A 17,098-nucleotide genomic window follows, 5' to 3' on the forward strand; every position below is an offset into this window, starting at 1 on the left:
GAGAGGGACATGCAGTGGGGAGAACAAGTATTTGATAACCTGCAAAATCAGCAGTGTTTCCTACTTACAAATCATGTAGAGGTCTGTAATTTTTATCATAGGTACACTTTGACTGTGAGAGACGGATTCTAAAACAAAAATCCAGAAAATCACATTGTATGATTTTAAAGTAATTAATTTGCATTTTATTGCATGACATAGGTATTTGATACATCTGAAAAGCAGAACTTAATATTTGGCACAGAAACCTTTGTTTGCAATTACAGAGATCATACGTTTCCTGTAGTTCTTGACCAGGTTTGCACACACTGCAGCAGGGATTTTGGCCCACTCCTCCATACAGACCTTCTCTAGATCCTTCAGGTTTCGGGGCTGTCGCTGGGCAAAACGGACTTTCAGCTCCCTCCAAATATTTTCTATTGGGTTCAGGTCTGGAGACTAGCTAGGCCACTCCAGGACCTTGAAATGCTTCTTACGGAGCCACTCCTTAGTTGCCCTGGCTGTGTGTTTCGGGTCGTTGTCATGCTGGAAGACCCAGCCACGACCCATCTTCAATGCTCTTACTGAGGGAAGGAGGTTGTTGGCCAAGATCTCGTGATACATGGCCCCATCCATCCTCCCCTCAATACGGTGCAGTCGTCCTGTCTCCTTTGCAGAAAAGCATCCCCAAAGAATGTTTCCACCTCCATGCTTCACGGTCGGGATGGTGTTCTTGGGGTTGTACTCATCCTTCTTCCTCCAAACACGGCGAGTGGAGTTTAGACCAAAAAGCTCTATTTTTGTCTCATCAGACCACATGACCTTCTCCCATTCCTCCTCTGGATCATCCAGATGGTCATTGACAAACTTCAGACGTGCCAGTACCTGCGCTGGCTTGAGCAAGGGGACCTTGCAGGATTTTAATCCATGGCGGCGTAGTGTGTTACTAATGGTTTTCTTTGAGACTGTGGTCCCAGCTCTCTTCAGGTCATTGACCAGGTCCTGCCGTGTAGTTCTGGGCTGATCCCTCACCTTCCTCATGATCATTGATGCCCCACGAGGTGAGATCTTGCATGAAGCTCCAGACCGAGGGTGATTGACCGTCATCTTGAACTTCTTCCATTTTCTAATAATTGCGCCAACAGTTGTTGCCTTCTCACCAAGCTGCTTGCCTATTGTCCTGTAGCCCATCCCAGCCTTGTGCAGATCTACAATTTTATCCCTGATATCCTTACACAGCTCTCTGGTCTTGACCATTGTGGAGAGGTTGGAGTCTGTTTGATTGAGTGTGTGGACAGGTGTCTTTTATACAGGTAACGAGTTCAAACAGGTGCAGTTAATACAGGTAATGAGTGGAGAACAGGAGGACTTCTTAAAGAAAAACTAACAGATCTGTGAGAGACGGAATTCTTACTGGTTGGTAGGTGATCAAATACTTATGTCAATAAAGTCAAAGTCAATAAAATGCAAATTAATTACTTAAAAATCATACAATGTGACTTTCTGGATTTTTGTTTTAGATTCCGTCTCTCACAGTTGAAGTGTACCTATGATAAAAATTCCAGACCTCTACATGCTTCTCCCCACTGTATGTACCAAATTTCATGACTAGGTCAAAAGGGGTGAGGGGTGGGACCTTTCAAAGTTAGCATTTTCAATTGCTTGTTTTCAATTGCTTGTTATAGCGCCACAATGTGCCCAATTGACATGGTATTACATGAGAGGATGTGGCCCATGGGCTTTTACCATCACGTCAAGTTGCACCCTCCTGGGTCTTAACATCTCACAGGAATTTGCCATTTTTTAAACCAAATCTGCGGAGAACTGGAATAATAACGGCAACAAATATGAATTTTATCCAGATTTTCTGTTTGAACCCATAACAATTCTGTATTTAGGAACTTCATTAGGTGGGATGTCCCTTTCTGAGGTGGAAGTTTGTGAATGATGGATCTGTCGTTCTTAAAACCCTTTCCCTTCATCTCGGGTGGTCCTTTTAGAGGGTGTGGCGTGAACCACTGTGACCCTTTCATATACAACCCCCCATCATCATAGGACGCCCGAGTGGCGCAGCGGTCTAAGGCACCATGGTTCGATCCCGGGCTGTATCACAACCAGCCGTGATTGGGAGGGTGGTGCACAATTTGGCCCAGCGTCGTCCGGGTTAGGGGAGGGTTTGGCCGTGGTAGGCCTTCATTGTAAAATAATAATTTGTTCTTAACTGTCTTGCCTGGTTAAATAAATCAAATCACAGGGCGATCATGCTTGGCTTACTTACCAAGCATGATCTATGGCCAATTACTTAATCATTCAATAAAGTGGCCATTTGCGTCCGTATTTAACCAAACTACTGGTTAGGTCTGGACCACCTAGATTGCATTATCGGCGGTGATATTAACTGTGTGTATTGTGAGATCGCTTTTGATTTCTTAGACCTGAGCATTTAAAAAAAAGGCCAGAAGAGAACAGTTTTATGGTTAGAACGGACTCTTAGAAGGATGGCTACTAGGGCTGTGACAATGATTTTTTTCCATGGCAAAAAAATTGTCCTTTAAAAACCTGCTGTATGTAAAATATTGTATAGTATAGCTTGGAAAATAAATACATGTGACTCTGGATGGCAACACAATTTGGTTCCCAACATTAGGGCTGTTTAACTGAAGAAGTTAAATCAGCTTTGTGTTTTGTTTCCTTGTCACAAAACTAACAAGTATAACTAACAAAATGTATTACATTTTTTTAATTGAACCTTTATTTAACAATACGGGTATCATCCAGACCCTACTGGCTACCTAGTTAGGACAATGTCAGTGTCCTGAAAATACAGGTTAGGTGAATGCAGTGCAGTTGATGCCATTTTGGAATCAGCTCTAACCTTTCTGGTGCTCTCACATCAAGCGACAAGGAGGGGAATCCACTTTAGACCATTGAGATGCAGTGATGTAGAGCCCACTGTGCTGAACCTATACTATAGCCTGTCTTTGTTTTCACTGAGAGGGCTTTAGCTGCACTGCCCTCAGCCTTTGTGCCTGGGTGACCTGAATGACCCAATGTCCCTAATGTAGCCCTCCTAGGCATGGCTGGGCTGCGTATTCTTTACTGTGGTAAAGGGAATAGTATACTGCTTCTACATCACTCTTATAGTCTAACCAAGGGGCATGAGCTGAAGAACAAACTGGATCTATAAAGGATGTTATTCTATTTAAGTTAGCTGACATAACAGTACTAAAGTCGACGGGAATGATAGAATGATGTTCCTTGGGCCGGGTTGGGTCAACGAGGGATGACGTACACACACACACACACACACTGAGTGTATTTAGTTCACCTTGTACCATAGGTTTATCCACAGGAGACCTCGGAATGCGTTGTTTATTTTATAACAGTTTCATTTCAATCTGTCACGCCAATATCTGTGCAGATTACTGCAGAGCGCATATTCCACGAGTGGCCCAAAGCTTCTGAAACGCGCATCTGTTTATGACAACAGGGGGTTTTCAGCGTGGAGGGTCAGCATCTGTAAAGGGCTTATTGAACCAAGTTCACTGAAACATTACAATGGGATTGAGGCTGGGTTCTATTCATTCAGTGGCGAGTGTTTTTTAGATGAATCCAATGGGTTTTTAGTGGCATGCTTTCTAGTAAACTATCAAAGACTTGAGTCCCATCTCGCAGTCATTCTCAGTGTTAGATCTCACCGTCTTGAGGCCAATGCAGGGGCAGCCTCGGCAACAACTTCAAATTTTCAAATTCAGTGAAATTTGGCAGATAAATGATTTCGGCTGAATAGACAGCCCTTCAGCCAGAGCTACAGTATTTCTACCCTTCAAAGTGCTCTGCTTGTTAGCAGTAGGGCTGTCATCGTGCCGACAGCCTTGGTTAACATAAGCAGGCCATCAGCAGGGAAAAATGCTAGATACTCTACTCCGGTTTCCATGTGGATACAGAGGAACGAGGGCACAGACAATATCTGTTTTATTTTTTGTCTGATTCCATTTCGTCTTTTCCCAAATGCCTTTTTTTCCAGTTTTGTTTTTCCAGGTTTGTGTTTTTTCTAGTTTCAAGTTTTCAATCTCAAAATCACAATTTATTATTTATAGAAAAACAACACAAATGGATGTTCCTGATGCTTAAACCACATCAGGAGACCACTTTTGAGGTTTGTGAAAAATCAAAGAAATGTAGAGTCTTGGGTGTAGTTGCTCTTTAATTAAACTGTGCTCCAGCCAGAGACCATTATTTGGTTAGCTACGTTTCTGTGGCGCTCATGCGATTGCAGAGTTTGCAAACCAAATGGCTACTGGATTAATGCAAATAATCACGATACAATTCTGCCAGGTCGGCACAGGCTACCTTGTAGTTAACATTTAATTGAGAAGGTTTTTGGCAAAGCCTTTCCATCTACCAGAAGACGGTTATCATTACATTAGTATCGCTGACGACTACCCAAAGTGGTAGACAAAAACAGACACACAGACATGCAGTCTTGTGCTGATGCCTCCAGAAAGTGAAGGGAAATGCAAATCATTGATACAGTTTATTCATGTCATATGATCATCTTGGACAAATGAAAGCATTTTCTAATAATATCAAAACATTTTAGTTAATTTCCTACTTAAGATCAATACATTTAGTTCATTTCCTACTAAGTTCAGCACATTTTAGAATTCCGTGATTCCGTCTGTGTTCTCCGCAGCATGTTGCTATCAGTGTTGTGCAGGCAGGTGCGGGGCTTTTAGATAACCATCACTGAGAGTTGCATATGCAGGTTTTTCTAGCCTTGAAGTTGTCACTGTCTTACAATATTGATTGTGTTTTTAGGATACCTATTTTTGCCATGTGTCTTATGCCTCAGTGGGCATCTCTAGCCTTCATCAACTCTGATCATAACATTTGTGAAGTTGTTTATGTGAACAGTAGACATTACAATATGGTGCGATTTTAAAATGTTGAAGGATGTCCTCATTCTAATATCCCATGGTTTGTCTCTTCTCTGTCCCTCAGATGTTCCTGACAGTGTACCTCAGTAACAATGACCAGCATTTTACAGAGGTGCCCGTTACTCCAGAGACGCTGTGCCGGGACGTGGTGGAGCTATGTAAGGAGCCCGGAGAGACTGAATGCCACCTGGCTGAGATGTGGCGTGGATCTGGTGAGCCTTCTCCCCCTTCACGCACGTATATGCCTGACAATTACCACCCCTATGCCTGTTATTTAGGCACCTGGACTAGTACCAATGTCTATGATCTACTGGTTACTTGGGAAAAACACATATTGTCTTCTAAACAAACCCCAAGATTATATAGAACATAGGGAGAGTTTTGAGAGAACATACTATTTTGGAAGGGACACAGAATAAAGGCTGGCTGTGTGCCAACTGGCCAGATCTTTGTCTGTGTTGTCTCTGACGCTGACAAGCTGGGTGTATTATCTTTGTAGCCCACCACACAGATAACACATCTCTCACAAGTCTCTCTCAAGTGGAGAAATACGACTTCAGCCTTGCACAATCCCCACAGCTGCTCTCCAAGAATTCTTAGAACTCAAGTACCTGTGGTTAGAAGTGGACCGTTTCCATGGTTGTGTGTGGTTGCCATGAGAGACGAGACTGGGTGCCTGTGTTCAGGCTGGAGTACCTCTGTGTCCTTGAGGGGAAGATTTTATAAGTGCTCAAGTGGAATCAGATTCATTTTGCACCTCTTTTTACAAAGCTGTTTTATTCTTTATGTTTAGATAATTCCAACAAGAAAAAACAGGCCGTGTGTTATTACTGTCCTGATTATTTCACAAACTTCTTTGTTATAAGAGAATCAAATCAAATCAAATGTATTTATATAGCCCTTCTTACATCAGCTGATATCTCAAAGTGCTGTACAGAAACCCCAAACAATCTAAAACCCCAAACAGCAAGCAATGCAGGTGTAGAAGCACGGTGGCTAGGAAAAACTCCCTAGAAAGGCCAAAACCTAGGAAGAAACCTAGAGAGGAACCAGGCTATGAGGGGTGGCCAGTCCCCTTCTGGCTGTGCCGGGTGGAGATTAAAACAGAACATGGCCAAGGTGTTCAAATGTTCATAAATGACCAGCATGGTCAAATAATAATAATCACAGTAGTTGTTGAGGGTGCAACAAGTCAGCACCTCAGGAGTAAATGTCAGTTGGCGCTTTTCATAGCCGATCATTGAGAGTATCTCTACCGCTCCTGCTGTTTCTAGGGTGTTGAAAACGGCAGGTCTGGGACAGGTAGCACGTCCGGTGAACAGTTCAGGGTTCCATAGCTGCAGGCAGAACAGTTGAAACTGGAGCAGCAGCACGGCCAGGTGGACTGGGGACAGCACGGAGTCATCATGCCAGGTAGTCCTGAGGCATGGTCCTTTGGCTCAGGTCCTCTGAGAGAGCGAAAGAAAGAGAGAAAGAGAGAATTAGAGAGAGCATACTTCAATTCACACAGGACACCGGATAAGACAGAAGAAATACTCCAGATATAACAGACTGACCCTAGACCCCCGACACATAAACTACTGCAGCATAAATACTGGAGGCTGAGACAGGAGGGGTCAGGAGACACTGTGGCCCCCGGACAGGGCCTAACAGGCAGGATATAATCCCACCCACTTTGCCAAAGCACAGCCCCCACACCACTAGAGGGTTATCTTCAACCACCAAGGCATGAGCAACGTGGTTGGAACGTTTTAAATACATTGGTGCACTAATCAACCATGTGTTTTAGTACTTCTGTGTAATGAAGAGAAGACGCAAGATGTGTAGCGGTTGGAGTGGTTGTGTAACGGGTCAGCTGAAAACATCAACAACAGGTCATTGTCCTTCCCTGAGGCAGCACCTCTCAGAAAGATGAAGTGAAAACGGAAATCTTGATTTAAATGCCTCTCCTTAGACTGTAGCCTAGTCCAGTCAGTCAGTGTGGTCTGACCGGATTAACAAACCACACAACACGTCATACGACACACACCTTGAGTTTTCCTTCATTTTTGCTGCGCTTGTCACGTTAGTCCTTGTATGTAAAACGCATGAATACTGATAGGTGGGCCAAAACACATTTTACAGGGGGTGTCCATGTCAATATTTCTGAAGCCTGGGGGGTGCACTGCTTCTGTTCTCTAACATCCTAAACCTGTGTGTTCTCTATTCTAACCCGCCCCCCTCCACATCAGAGCGACCTGTAGGAGTCGGGGAGAGGATGCTGGACGTGCTCCAGCATTGGGGGCAGCACAGGGCAGAGGTGCGCTTCTACCTGCGCCATGACCGAGCGCCCAGCAGAGAATCTGGTGAGTTCCCAATGACCTGACATTGACAAAGTGCGTACAGAAGAACACAAGCACACCACACAGATACATTTGGAATTTATTTCAATTGACTGATTTTCTCAAATGAACTGTACATGCATCAGACAGTGTAAAGACAATCTCAGACACGTAACAAGTTGTTAGAAAGGAGAAACCCAGACAGCCCTCCCCACAGGACAGGGGTTGAGCAACAGAAGCCTAAAACCCCTTTGATCCTCGTATGCCTATGGATTTCTATTACAAGACTTCAAATTCCAGACCCGCCTTAATTAGCATACTTCTCTAGAGCTGTCACCGAAGGGATGTTCAAATCACATCCCCATAAGGTTGTTACTACTTAATTTTTCTCCAGGGACATAAAAACTAGAATTTTTGTCCACGAGGCGGTGTGGATCCTCTGTCCCTCGTTGCATAATTCCTAAACCCTCTACCATTCACAGTTTGTGTCTGGGATTAGATGGTCGTTTTCCTTTCTGGCCATTTTAGCCTGCACTTGTTTTCCCGTACAGTTAGCTTGTTTTGTTCTGAGGCCATGTCTTCGTAGTTAGTTGCCTTGTGAAGGACTAAAATTGATTAGCTTAGCATTGTGTTCTTTCCCACAGAGTTAGTTAGCCTTGTGGTACAATTAGCTAGCTAAGCAGTGTTTTCTCTCCCAATGATGGCTTAGCTTTTTTCTGTCCTGTCTATCTCATTTCTTCTTTCTCATAAAGCTTGCTTTGCTAGCTAACTATACAGACTATATTAAGTTATAGTGCTAGGAATTGCCAGGGACCTCACAATACGATATTATCACAAAAGTTAGGTGCTGATACGATATTTACCGTGATTCTCACAATGCTATATGTATTGCGATTGATGTTCCAAACATATTGCTCACTATGTGTCTGCTGCGAAGACACACACACACACACACACACATACACACACACACACACACACACACACACACACACACATACACACACACACACACACACACACACACACACACACACACACACACACACAAGCACATACATACATACATACATGCATACATGCATACACGCATGCATACATACATACACACACACAATGGGTGTACAAAACATTAGAAATACCTTCCTAATTTTGAGCTGCACCCCCTTTTGCCCTCAGAACAGCCTCAATTCATCAGGGCATGGACACTACAAAGGGTCAAAAGCAATCCACAGGGATGCTGGCCCATGTTGACCCCAATGCTTCCCACAGTTGTGTCAAGTTGGCTAAATGTCCTTTGGTGGTGGACCATTTATTGATGCACACAGGAAACTGTTGATCGTGGAAAACCCAGCAGTTTTGCAGTTCTTGACACACTCAACCTCAACATACATGCATGCATGCGTACTCATTCAAGGGTTTTTCTTTATTTTTACTACTTTCTACATTGTAGAATAATAGTGAAGACATCAACACTATGAAAAAACACATGGAATCATGTAGTAACCAAAAGAAGTGTTAAACAAATAAAAATATATTTTAGATTCTTCAAAGTAGCCACCCTTTGCCTTGATGACAGCTTTGCACACTTGGCATCGAAGCAAAGGGTGGCTACTTTGAAGAATCTGTTTTAGATTTTTGTTTAACACTTTTTTGGTTACTACATGATTATATAAAATAATACCTACTCATTCAAAGGTTTAGTTATGTGGTGTTTTTACAAATCGATGTATTAATATAATATTGCGATATGTAACTATCAAAACAGTTCTCCCCATCACTATTAAGTTAGCTAAGTAGGCTATTCAGTTCATTTGTCATAGCATTACCTTATAGGCTAATTATTAATTCAGAGTTAGCTTAGCATGTTATTGTGCCCCTGAGTAGTCCCCCAGGCCTAGCCAATGTTTGTAGCAGATTTTGTCCAAAACTATTATGTAAGTTGCTTGGTCACGGGCCGGTGCTCGAGGGGTGAAATCAGTTCCACTGGCTCCCTAAGACACCCTCAACACACAGACACAAATACACACACAGTCAATGATCAGCCCCTCAGAGACCCGGGGTACTGTAGTAAATCCTGGGATTATGACCGGTCTCTGGGCGACACTGATGTCTTTGTGCTGTAACGCTAGCCCGTTTGTGTAACCTGCTTGTGACTCCTCCCCTCCAGCCGAAGGAGCCTATTGCAGAACGTGTGTGTCTACTGTATGTGGTGTGTCAGTGTGTGGTGTATATAAGGGCGAGAGACGTTTGCTTCACTCATATCAACTTTAGTTCCAATGAACACTTTGCGTGAGTTTCTCATAGTTTCTTAACAGTCTTGGTGGCTTTTAATGTTAGTCAGGACAACTTTTTATGCTTTAACCTTCTCTCGGACTGTTTTTGCTGAGGTTTTGGATGTATGTTTCAGGTGGCTCACGAGGATCAGACTCCAAGAGGAACGGAGTGAAGAGCACCTGGGATAGACGGATGGAGAACGGGGTGAGTTCAGAAACCAGTGACTTTAGACAAACGTCCGCTTGTTTGCCTTTTGCAACCCAGTTTTTCATTCAGTCACTGTGTAGTATAGTTGCTACACTGCTGATTGCTGAACCCCCTCTACTTTTCCTGTCCTATGAGTCATTGGATTAGTCAATTAATCAAACATTAACTTTCCCTCTGAATTGTTGTGACTCATTGATCTAGCTCTTTTTTTAAAACTTGTTTTACCATTTCCTCTGCTGCTCTTCGAATTAGTAAACTTTTAAACCCGTAACATCCAAAGCTTCCGAAGAGAAGGAGAGGGAGAGAGGGGAAAAACGAGTTCAGTTACTCCTGTGTCACCAATGACGCAAAAAACGTCCCCATATTTGAACACGAGTGTGTGCTATTTACCCACATGCAGAGACTGTGCTTGTCCTACATAGCTTCAGGCCTGTCTTGACACAGATGCAAAACACACAACATTTGCCTTGGAGTGAGAGATGATGTGTTTGTATATGTACAATATGTATGTGTGTCTTACTTTGCCAACTCTTTTTCTGTGTGTGTCTGACCGTCTCTCCTTGTTGTACCCTGCTCAGGTGTCGGCCCCACGGATGGACATGACTCTGGCTGAGCTGCAGGAGATGGCTGCCAGACAGCAGCAGCAGATAGACGCACAGCAACATCTCCTCGCCTCCAAGGTAACAAGGGAGGGAGGGTAGAAAGATGGAGGTGGGGGCAGTGGAAAGGAGTAGATGAGACATGGAGGAAGAAAGAAAGTGAGGGAAAGGGGGGGTGAGGGGGTGGGATGAAAGCGAGAGGGAGTTGCTAAGAGCGAGAGAAAGTGAGAGGAAGATGAAAGAGTGCAGGTAAAGTGATGGAAATAAATGGAGAGGATGGAAAACAGAGACGAGGGGGGATGAGAGAGGGGAAGATTAAAGGCGAGGGCAAAGTGATGGCGAAAAGGGGAGGCAAGGAGCACAGAAGGTGAGTTATCGGGGAGAAAAAAATATTTTATGGAATAGAAAGAGAACCCTGTTGATGTAGTGGTCTTGAGCGGGTGACTTAAGGGTGAAGGTAATACACAGGAGAGGAAACACACAGGTGGTGCTAAGCAATTAACCGAAATGTCGGTTATTTTTAGTTTTTTAAACAACTAATTGACTGACGTTGGTTCAATTATTTGATTTCCGTTTTGTATGTTGTTCTTCCATGAGGTCAATGCGAACATCACACAGTTTCTCTAGAAATAAATCAGATCCAGCCTGAACTGTGCGATGTAGTAGGGAGCTGTAGTTTCCAACGGGCCAATATTCTATATAGTTTAGTGCATAAAACGTGGTAATTAACTATACTGAACAAAAATATAAATGCAACAATTTCAAAGATTTGACTGAGTTACAGTTCATATAAGGATATCAGTCGATTGAAATAAATGTATTTGGCCCTAATCTGTGGATTTCACATGACTGGGAATCTGTTAGTCACAGATACCGCAAATAGGTAGTGGCGTGGATCAGAAAACCATTCAGGATCTGGTGTGTGACCACCATTTGCCTCATGCAATGCGACACATCTCCTTTGCATGTTGTTGATTGTGGCCTGTGGAATGTTGTCCCACTCCTTTTCAATGGCTGTGCGAAGTTGCTGGATATTGGCGGGAACTGGAACACGCTGTCGTACACGCTGATACAGAGCATCCCAAACATGCTCAATGGGTGACATATCTGGTGATTTTGCAGGCCATGGAAGAACTGGGACATTTTCAGCTTCCAGGAATTGTGTACAGATCCTTGCGACGTGGGGCCTTGCATTATCATGCTAAAACATGAGGTGATGGAGGAGGATGACTGGCACGACAATGGGCCTCAGGATCTCGTTACAATGTCTCTGTGGGCTCAAATTGCTATTGATACAATGCAATTGTGTTCGTTGTCCTTAACTTATGCCTGCCCATACCATAACCCCACCGCCACAATAGGACACTCTGTTCACATCGTTGACATCTGCAAACCAACGCCATACACGTGATCTGGGGTTGTGAGGCCTGTTGGACGTTCTGCCAAATTCTCTAAAATGACGTTGGAGGCGGCTTATAGTAAAGAAATTAGCATTCAATTCTCTGGCAGCAGCTGTGGTGGACATTCCTAAAGTCAGCATGCCAATTGCACGTTCCCTGAACTTGAGACATCTGGCACTGTGTTGTGTGACAAAACTGCACATTTTAAAGTGGCCTTTTATTGTCCCCCAGCACAAGGTGCACCTGTGTAATGATCATGTTTAATCAGCTTCTTGATATGCCACACCTGTCAGGTGGATGGATGATATTGGCAAAACAGAAATGCTCACTGACAGGGATGTTAACAAATTTGTCCACAAGTTTAGAGAAATGCTCTTTTTGTGCAAATGGAACATTTCTGAGATCTTTTGTTTCAGCACATAAAACAGGGGACAAATACTTTACATTTTATGTTTATGTTTTTGTTCAGTGTGCAATGACCAATGTGTATCTACTTGTCCGGTCTGTGTTTCTATTACAACTGCTACAGACGAGAGAAGAATGCATGATCGTGAGGTGATATACAGAGCTCGCGGTTGCTTCGCGAGGTATCGCAACCTGAAAATTGTGATTGTTAGTTAATATTCAGCAATCATGATAGTATGCCGTATTTACTTTGAAGAACTACACAAATAGTGACTCTGTCAGACAGCATAGGCAGCAGCTCTATACAGATGACTTGGAATTAAATAATAGTCCTCAAATAAAGCAAATGTAATATGTGACCGACCGGCTCGATCCGGTCTTATGTAGCAACATTTGAAATTGTGTTTTTTACATTGGTAGAAAAGTAGAGGAACAATGGAGAAGTAATTCTGCTTTGAAAGTTGATTAACTTGAGGAAATGGCCCTTGAATGTTTTGGTACCTACAGGGGAGAGTTCTTTGTCTACACCCATTCAGCATCGTTGTAACCTTTTTATTTAACTAGGCAAGTCAGTTAAGAACCAATTCTTATTTGGAATGATGGCCTACTGGTGAACAGTGGGTTTACTGCCTTGTTCAAAGGCAGAACGACAGATTTTTACCTTGTCAGTTTGGGGATTCGATCCAGCAACCTTTCGGTTACTGGCCCAACACTGGCCCCACACCATCTTAAGCTTTAGCCCCACCCATTTCTTTTAAGGATTTACTGGTGAGGCTTTGTATGAAAACAACCAAAGATTTCAAGACTAAAGGCTGGCTTATACTACGGGTGTGTTGGTAAATGTAACCTAGAGTGCCCAGAGTGTGCTCTGGGCATTGGTAAACTCAGAGCATTGTCAGATTGTTTGTTCATAAATCGCTCTCGGAGAAATCAGAGTGCATGCTGGACGCTCTGGCCGAGGAGTGGGGTTGATCCGAGTGTTCTGACCTAACAGCAGCAGTCAAGCACCCAGTCTAACTGACTGACTAATGTAGGGTAGCTTGCTAGCTACTTCCAGACACAAATGAGAGAACAGCTCACTCTAACCATTTTACTCGCCCTAGCAGAGCTATTGAATTACGCTTTTTTTGCCAACGTTTACTGACACCAGACATATTTAACGGGTGTTGAGGGTTCGTAAATTATTCTGCACTCTGGCACACAGACGAGTGCTCTGAAATCGGAGTAGATAGCCAGAGCAAATTTACCAGCTACGTCAATCGACAGTTGTCGCAGTGACATTCTATTGAAATAGTTACTTGCATAGTGGAGTCTTTGTTACTACCCTGCATGAATCTGCAGGTAACTAACCAACCAGTTTCAATGTTATCTTCTTTGGGGTAGGGGGCAATATTTTCACGTCCTGATGAAAAGCGTGCCCAGAGTAAACTGCCTGCTACTCAGGCCCAGATGCTAGGATATGCATAATATTAGTAGATTTGGATATAAAACACTCAGTTTCTAAAACGTTGAATGATGTCTGTGCGTATAACATAACTCATATGGCAGGCAAAAACCTGAGAAAAAAATCCAACCAGGAAGTGGGAAATCTGAGGTTTGTAGGTTTTCAAGCTTTAGCCTATCCATGAGAGCTGATTGAGTCATGGGTCTGCCAGAAGGCCATGTGCTCAGTCAGGCGTGCGCCCGTGAGAGTTATCTTCGTTCCCTTTAATTTCTAAAGAAAAAGGAATTCTCCGGTTGAAACATTATCAAAGATTTATGATAAAAACATCCTAAAGATTGATTATATACATCGTTTGACATGTTTCTACAAACTGTAATATAACTTTTTTGACTTTGTCTGGAGCTAGTGCATGCGCATTTGGATTACTGTACTAAATGCGCGAACAAAAAGGAGGTATTTGGACATATGATGGACTTTATCGAACCAAACTAACATTTATTGTGGAACTGGGATGCCTGGGAGTGCATTATGATGAAGATCATCAAAGGTAAGTGAAAATTTATAATGCTTTTTCTGACTTTTGTTGACTCCATAACATGGCAGGTATCTGTATTGCTTGTTTTGGTGTCTGAGCGCTGTACTCAGATTATTCCATGGTGTGCTTTTTCCATAAAGCTTTTTTGAAATCAGCGGTTACATTAAGGTGAAGTATATCTTTAATTCCATGCATAGCAGTTGTATTTTCATCAACATTTATGATGAGTATTTCTGTAACTCTGCACTTTCACCGGATGTTTTGGAGGCAAAACATAACAACGCGCCAATGTAAACAGAGATTTTTGGATATAAATATGAACTTTATTCAACAAAACATACATGAAGTCCTATGAGTGCCATCTGATGAAGATCATCAATGCAAATGGCTCTGAGATACGAATAATATTACTACAGAGATTATACACGTAACGTTAGCTAGCTAACAGTACACTTTAACTTTAAATGAAAATGACTTTCTGACAGAATTAGAAACGTGTGATATCTGAATATGTAGATAGCTAGACTCTCTTACCAGTATACATGGATGGACGCTTCTCCCTCGCTGTCACAGATGCCATGGTTGCGCTTAGTTTGAAGATGTTATCCGGAGAGGTGTTTTATACAACAGCCTTCTGTGTGTTCTCTTTTCAACTCCGTCTGCATATTTGCAATAAAACACCAGAATTTCCTCCAAAACCAAAATTGAAAACCGTGATTATTTTTTAATAATCAAACCGAAAATGAACAGGCATCAAAGAGCACTAATCGCTCGGCACTACACACATGAGGTGGAAAATAAGAGATAGTTGTGTAGATTAATTGTGGCAGATGTAAGAACTGTCGTGTCTTTGGCATCATTAAAAGTGAAGGCTGTTATTTTATCAAATCAATTATCTGTAATTATTATTACGTGATTAAACTATTCATGTAAATGTAATTAACTAAGAAGTCGGGGCACCAAGGAAAATCTTCAGATTACAAAGTTACAATTTTCCTAATATAACTCTTCAGATATTTTAATATCTTATCAATTAGTCTTCTTATTAATGAATTATTATTTACGTCAGTCTCATTCCAAACGTCGTAAATTGTTGGTTATCTGCACAAACCCAGCCTTTACTATAAATCATCCATACACCAATTGGCTTAAACATTTATTTAGTAACTAACTAAATAATCACAGAACTGCATAAACAAACAAACAGATCTGTTACTAACAAATTATATGGAAGATTGCCTAGTGGGCTAAGCCGATATGACAGCTTGGTGGACAAAGGGAAATGGGTGTGGACTGAGCAAGATCGGGAAAGACCAGAGGGATCACTACACACTATACTACTATAATTATATTCATTTAAATGCTAATCCTTTGCACATGAACGCTCACTCATTCGGGAATAATTGCAAACAATATATATATTTATGCCCATGTGTCGTGATGTTTTCTGTTGGAATCCGTCTGCTGGAGAGTACGTCTGTCTGTCTGTCTTTCCCTGAAGATCAAAGTCTTCGTGGTTAGAATGGTTACTTCAGAGTACCATCAGAAATGTTCTCATAGAATAGATGTTTCGGCGGTTGTCGGTCTTCACATCCCAGGTTTCCAGAATTTCTAGCTGCAGACTAGTAATTCATATCTAAGATTTGCTCTTATTCTGTTGGGATCGATAGTCTTGAGTAGAACCATTTCTAGCCGTGTAGCCAATGTTCCACGTGGTATGGTTAGGAAGTCTAAACCATTCGCAATCACAGAACACGTTGTGGGTTTGCTCAGTCTTGGTACTCAAACCTGTGCCACCGCAGTTTACACCGAGGTACGCGTGGTCTGAAGAGGATTTTATTCGTAACAATAGAAAAGGTGGTTCTATGATGCCTGTTCATGTCTGTGCTCACGGGGGCGGATAAATGACTTATTTAAACTTTAAAGGGAATTACAATTCTTTCACATTAAAGGTGTAACATCACATTGCATAATTTCACAAATAGTTTAATCTTTACTCATTCATTTTATACAATAATGAGATGCAAACCTCATAATGGAGGCACCTATATAAACATAGTTAGGGTAATGTGACTGTGTTGTCTTTCATGAGGTCACAAACATGAAACAAAATGGACCGGGTCATAGCTGGGTTCTCCACCGACCGTTTACACTTGCTCCAAAATATGGAGATTGTTGCAGTCTCAAATTCTGTAATATAGTAGAATTTGGCGGGAGTTCCTTTGTTCTACTGTTGAACTCTCTCTCTCTCCATACAACATGAAAAGGGGGAGATAGTCTCTGCCAGGAATTTATGACGTGAGATAACAGAACCTGGGTGTTGGAGAGAGTGAGAAGCCATGATCTTTACCCAGAAAGGGCCATGTCATGACAGAACATTATTGTAGGATGTAGTGCAGTAAGCCTTTGAGTTGTGTTTTCCCCATCTCATTAACATGAGATTCTGGTCATCAATCACTATAACCATGGTTCAAACAAAGGACTTTTTTCATATACAGAAGATGTATTCGCTGGATGAGGGCAATAAGCTGACACATTACAGTTTGGTTGATTTGATGGTTTTCTTTCCCTCAAGGGGTCTGTAGCTGCTGAAGCATCATGAACCATAGTCTGTTTCCGCTGGTATATTTTTTGCTTACACTTATTTATCAAGGCTCAAGTTTCATGGAGATCAATTGTCTTGTTTCAAGAGAGACCTGTCTGCTCTCTCTCCCTTCCTTACAGTCTCTGGCTGAGAAGTTTTTTTTTACTGTTCTGCCTTTGCTTGGATCAACACAGTCGGTTCTGCGCTGCGTGTACCTGTGCTGCCTGCCCACCTGTGCTGCCTGCCTGTCTCTACTCATCGTAACTGTGTTTGTCAGGGGAAGCCAGAGGATAGCACAACAGGCTTCGGAGTGTAGCCCTGAGAGAGCAGCCTTATAAACATGCCGTCCCATCACCACAGTTCACCTGTAAGGGAGCTTAATAAAGACACTATTTTAGTAGATTCCT

At 42.4% G+C, this 17,098-nt stretch overlaps 1 protein-coding gene across 10 annotated transcripts in view; it reads left to right on the forward strand.

Annotated features, from left to right (window-relative positions):
• Positions 1 to 17,098, forward strand: part of LOC139411561 (tumor protein p53 binding protein, 2a) — a 51,565-nt gene that overhangs the window by 16,547 nt on the left and 17,920 nt on the right. For 8 of the 10 annotated variants that reach the window (XM_071158100.1, XM_071158109.1, XM_071158127.1 and 5 more), the window contains exons 2-5: positions 4,984 to 5,131; positions 7,151 to 7,264; positions 9,651 to 9,721; positions 10,303 to 10,404. In XM_071158100.1, coding sequence (XP_071014201.1) covers positions 4,984 to 5,131; positions 7,151 to 7,264; positions 9,651 to 9,721; positions 10,303 to 10,404 — 435 coding nt within the window. Of the gene's footprint in view, positions 1 to 4,983; positions 5,132 to 7,150; positions 7,265 to 9,493; positions 9,533 to 9,650; positions 9,722 to 10,302; positions 10,405 to 17,098 lie in introns of those variants that run through there. The other 2 variants (XM_071158135.1, XM_071158144.1) reach the window with 1 other exon arrangement.

The sequence above is a fragment of the Oncorhynchus clarkii genome, chromosome 1, assembly GCF_045791955.1.
Source record: "Oncorhynchus clarkii lewisi isolate Uvic-CL-2024 chromosome 1, UVic_Ocla_1.0, whole genome shotgun sequence".
NCBI lineage: Eukaryota > Metazoa > Chordata > Actinopteri > Salmoniformes > Salmonidae > Oncorhynchus > Oncorhynchus clarkii.